General features: G+C 38.7%; 2 protein-coding genes across 2 annotated transcripts in view; one reads left to right on the top strand and one right to left on the bottom strand.

The window, feature by feature from the left end:
• Positions 1 to 978, bottom strand: part of atp8b1 (ATPase phospholipid transporting 8B1) — a gene marked incomplete in the record, with an annotated part of 31,215 nt that extends 30,237 nt beyond the window's left edge. The window contains 1 exon segment of the mRNA XM_014026611.1: positions 739 to 978.
• A 1,886-nt stretch (positions 979 to 2,864) lies between these two features.
• The window catches only part of txnl1 (thioredoxin-like 1), a 6,256-nt gene continuing 5,084 nt past the window's right edge, over positions 2,865 to 4,036 (top strand). Inside the window, exons 1-3 of the mRNA XM_014026610.1 lie at positions 2,865 to 3,144; positions 3,508 to 3,604; positions 3,802 to 3,975. Of these exons, the coding sequence (XP_013882064.1) occupies positions 3,047 to 3,144; positions 3,508 to 3,604; positions 3,802 to 3,975 (369 nt within the window). The 5' untranslated portion in view covers positions 2,865 to 3,046. The remainder of the gene's footprint in view (positions 3,145 to 3,507; positions 3,605 to 3,801; positions 3,976 to 4,036) is intronic.

Raw genomic sequence — 4,036 nt, 5'->3', positions numbered from 1 at the left:
TTCTAAAACATTCCAGCTAAAAGTCATTCTGAAAGCCTAAAACAGCAAAGCAAAAGTTTTAATGATTAAACTAAACATTTTCATTAAAATCTAAATTTCCTAACGACTAAAAACACAAAACATTAAATGAAGAGCCGTTTATTTCTTATGTAATGTTTTCCTTTCATCATAATGATTAGACAAATATTTAACTTGTGAAAATATTGATGGGAGTTGCTGAAAGCTTTACGCAAACGACTGCAAACAAAAGCTTCGATTTTACACGAAAGTTCGGATTTTAAATTAAAAAAACAATTTTTTGGTTTTGTTATTTGGTAGAAAATAAAACAGAATATTAAAATGTTATTATTTATAATTTATAAATAAATGATGGAAATAATTGTTTATTTAAATTAGACACAAACTAATAATAACTTTACACCACAGGTGTTTTTTACAGTGTATTTTAGGCAGAAAACATAAATTCWTGAGTTTTAGTTAAAAATTCTAACATTTTCAGACCCAGATCTATGATCCTGGATCAGTTTTATCCTTTAAAAGCTTTAAATGATATCATATGTTTATAATAGCGTCCATAAAAAGGCTTTGGTCTCTTTAAAAAGGTGAGTTATCCGCTCAGGTGAACCTCCACCCGCCTCAAGATCAGGAGCATTTTTCTCTTTTTAGTTTTGTTCTTTTAAAGGACAAAACTCGAAGTAAACAATTCAAACATTAAACAACAAACACGTCTGGACTCACCGAGCGGCTCGGTTCGGTTCGGTCCGGTTCTCAGCAGTAAACCGTGCTCTCAGTCGGTGTTTCCGCAGCCAGGTGTCACCATGTTTCTCCCGCTGCTTCCTGCTCCTGGCGGCGGCTCCCCGCCCTTCCTCTCCTCCGCTGCCCCGAACCAACCTGCCGGACCGGTCCGACCAACTCCCGGAGCTCACTGCACCGAGCCGAACCTGCAGCCGAGGCAGCGCCTGAAAGAAGGGAGCGCGCAGGCGTGCTGAGCACGTGACGCGCAGGTAAAGCTGTCTAATTGGAGTCCTAATTGGAGCAGGTGATGGTTTGGTGGGCGGGGCTACCTGAGGGCGTTGTTGGAGAACTGGATGTTTTAGGTCACTTATTGTGTTTAAAACCCTCACAGCTTTAAAAATAAACACGTCTATAAAAGTAGCAAACTGGTTCCTACAAGCTAAAAGTAGCAGAACCCTAGCTGAAAGCTAAGTTACACACAAGCTAAAAGTTCTAAACAATGTATCACAAGGCTAAAAGTAACAATACTGAAAGAATAATGAAAAGCTAGTTAGGGACTAATAGCTAAATGCTAACCTAAAACCTAGCAATTAAAGGGTTGCTTAAAGGTAAAAGTTGCAGAATGGTAGCTAAAAGTTGCAAAAGGCTAGCTAAAAAAATGACAAAACTGTGACAAAAATTAGTAAAAGGTGAATTAAAAGCTAAAAGTAATAAAAGGATTGCTTATAGCTAAAAGTAGCAGAACTGTATCTGAAAGCTAATGGGTACAAGCTGGTAGTTAGAAACCAAAAGTAAGGGACTAGGTAAAATCAAAAGGCTAAACATGTAAATAAAACTTGATGAAAAATAATTTAAAAAACTAGTTAGAGACTAACAGCAGCTAAAAGCTAACCTAAAACCTAGCAATTAAAGGGTCGCTTAAAGGCAAAAGTTGCGGAATGGTAGCTAAAAGTTGCAAAAGGCTAGCTAAAAAAGGACAAAACTGTGTCAAAAATTAGTAAAAGGTGAATTAAAAGCTAAAAGTAATAAAAGGGTTGCTTAAAGCTAAATGTAGCAGAACCCTAGCTGAAAGATAATGGGTACAAACAGTTAGAAGCTAAATGTACCAAAGGACTAGATAAGATGTATCAAAAAAATAGACTTATAGCAGCTAAAGGCTAACTTAAAACCTAATAGTAATTAAAGGGTTGCTTAAAAATAAAAGTAGGCAAATAGAAGCCAAAAATAGCAAAAGGCTAAAAATGACTAAATTGGCAAAAAGTTGTAAAACTCCAGCAGAAAATAAATAAAAAATGTCTAAAAATATTAAAAGGCTAACTAAAGCTAAAAGTAGCAAGCTACGGGGTAAATATAGCAAAGGATTAACAAATACGACAAACATGCTAGCTAAATGCATCACAAAGCTAAATGTTACAAAAACATGCTGAATAAATAAAAAGCTATCAGGGGCCTAAAAGTAGCTGAATGCTACCTAAATGCTAAAAGTAATAAAAGGGTTGCTAAAAGCTTAAAGTAGCCAAATAGTAGCTAAAAGTAGCAAAAGGCTAAAGATTGCAAAAATGTGTGAAAAAGTCGTAAAAGTCCAGCTGAACGCTGAATGTGATACACTGATTGTTGGAAGCTAAAAGTAGAAAAAATAGCTAATAGTAGAAACATGCTAGCTAAATGTATCATGAGGCTAATTGTAACAAACAATGCTGAAAGAGTAAAAAAGCTATCAGGGGCCTAAAAGTAGCTGAATGCTATCTAAATGCAACTAGTAATAAAAGGGTTGCTAAAAACAGAATGGTAGCTAAATGTAGCAAAAATGACAGCTGAGAAAAAGTAAAACTTTAACAAAAAGCTAAAAGTATTAAACTGCTAGCTAGAAGCTAAAAGTTTCAAAGAACTAGCCATAGTATAAAATGCTAGCTACAAGGAGCCAAAAGCTAACGAAATATAGTAAAACACCTAAAGGTATCACAAGGATTTAAACTTTTTTTCAGAAATTATTTTCTTTTTTCTGTTGATCATGGTGCTCGTAGTTCTTCCTGCTTTTACCAGCAGAGGACGATCGTTCAGAAAGTTAAACCGGAAGTAAACAACGAAACCCCACCTCCCATGTCACGTATCGACCAATCAGGAGTCTCCATCCAGACCCACTCAGTTCAGCGCAGTCGGTGTGGTTCAGTCAACTAATTTACCGACAGAGAGCTAAAAACAAAACACCTGTATATATATATATTGATTTTTATACTTTTTATTTCTTTGTTTTCCGGCTCAGAACAGCACCCGGAGCAACAAAGCTCGGACTCGAGCCGCCAACTGCACCATGGTTGGTGTCAAAGTGATCGGGAGCGACCCAGACTTCCAGCCGGAACTAGCCGCCGCCGGCTCCAGGCTAGCCGTAGTGAAGTTCACCATGGCCGGGTAAGCTCGCAAACACACCGGGCAGGCCTTTCAGTTGATATGGAAGCGGTTGATTTAATTAATTGAAATGATTAGGAAGGTGATTAGCAACATAATCTGTAATGAAGTGTCGCTTTTATGTTAAAATAGCGATGCTAACGTTAGCATGTGGCTAACTAGCTGTGTTGCTCACAGTGACACGGCAGTATTACAGTCAGCTGGCTGTTACAGGGTGTAGTAACAGTGTTATGACATGTTGGCTGTTCAATGTGACTTTATAATTGTGACAACTTGTCCCATAAATGTTCACGTTTATCTGTTTAGTATTTATTATCTTCACTTGTCAGATTAGCATTTTCATGACGATCAGTGCTGCCTCCACAGGTGCAGACCCTGCGTCAGAATAGCTCCAGCTTTCAACATGTTGAGCAACAAATATCCTCACGCCGTCTTCCTGGAGGTTGATGTTCACGTCTGCCAGGTACGTCTGACCTGCCAGCAGCCCCTCGTGGCTGTAGGAGAATCAGGACACCGCTTTAAGATCAGATTAATACATTTTAATGACATTATAATCATGGAAACACAAAGTTGTTTGTTCTTGGTTTACGTTGTTGTGATGTCACAGAGTCTTTTTAAAGAAATGTTTGTTTTTTTGTCACCCTACTTCCTCTGCTATAGGGGACGGCGGCAGCCAACAACATCTCAGCCACACCCACCTTCCTGTTCTTCAGGAACCGGGTTCGAGTGGATCAGTACCAGGGGGCTGACGCCGCGGGCCTGGAGGAGAAGATCAAACAGCACACAGAGAACGACCCGGGAAACAACGAGGACTCTGATATTCCAAAGGGATACGTGAGTGTGTGTGTGTGTGTGTGTGTGTGTGTGTGTGTGTGTGTGTGTGTGTGTGTGTGTG

The sequence above is a fragment of the Austrofundulus limnaeus genome, unplaced genomic scaffold, assembly GCF_001266775.1.
Source record: "Austrofundulus limnaeus strain Quisiro unplaced genomic scaffold, Austrofundulus_limnaeus-1.0 Scaffold572, whole genome shotgun sequence".
Classification (NCBI taxonomy): domain Eukaryota; kingdom Metazoa; phylum Chordata; class Actinopteri; order Cyprinodontiformes; family Rivulidae; genus Austrofundulus; species Austrofundulus limnaeus.
This window is presented reverse-complemented; position numbering and strand designations above follow the sequence as displayed.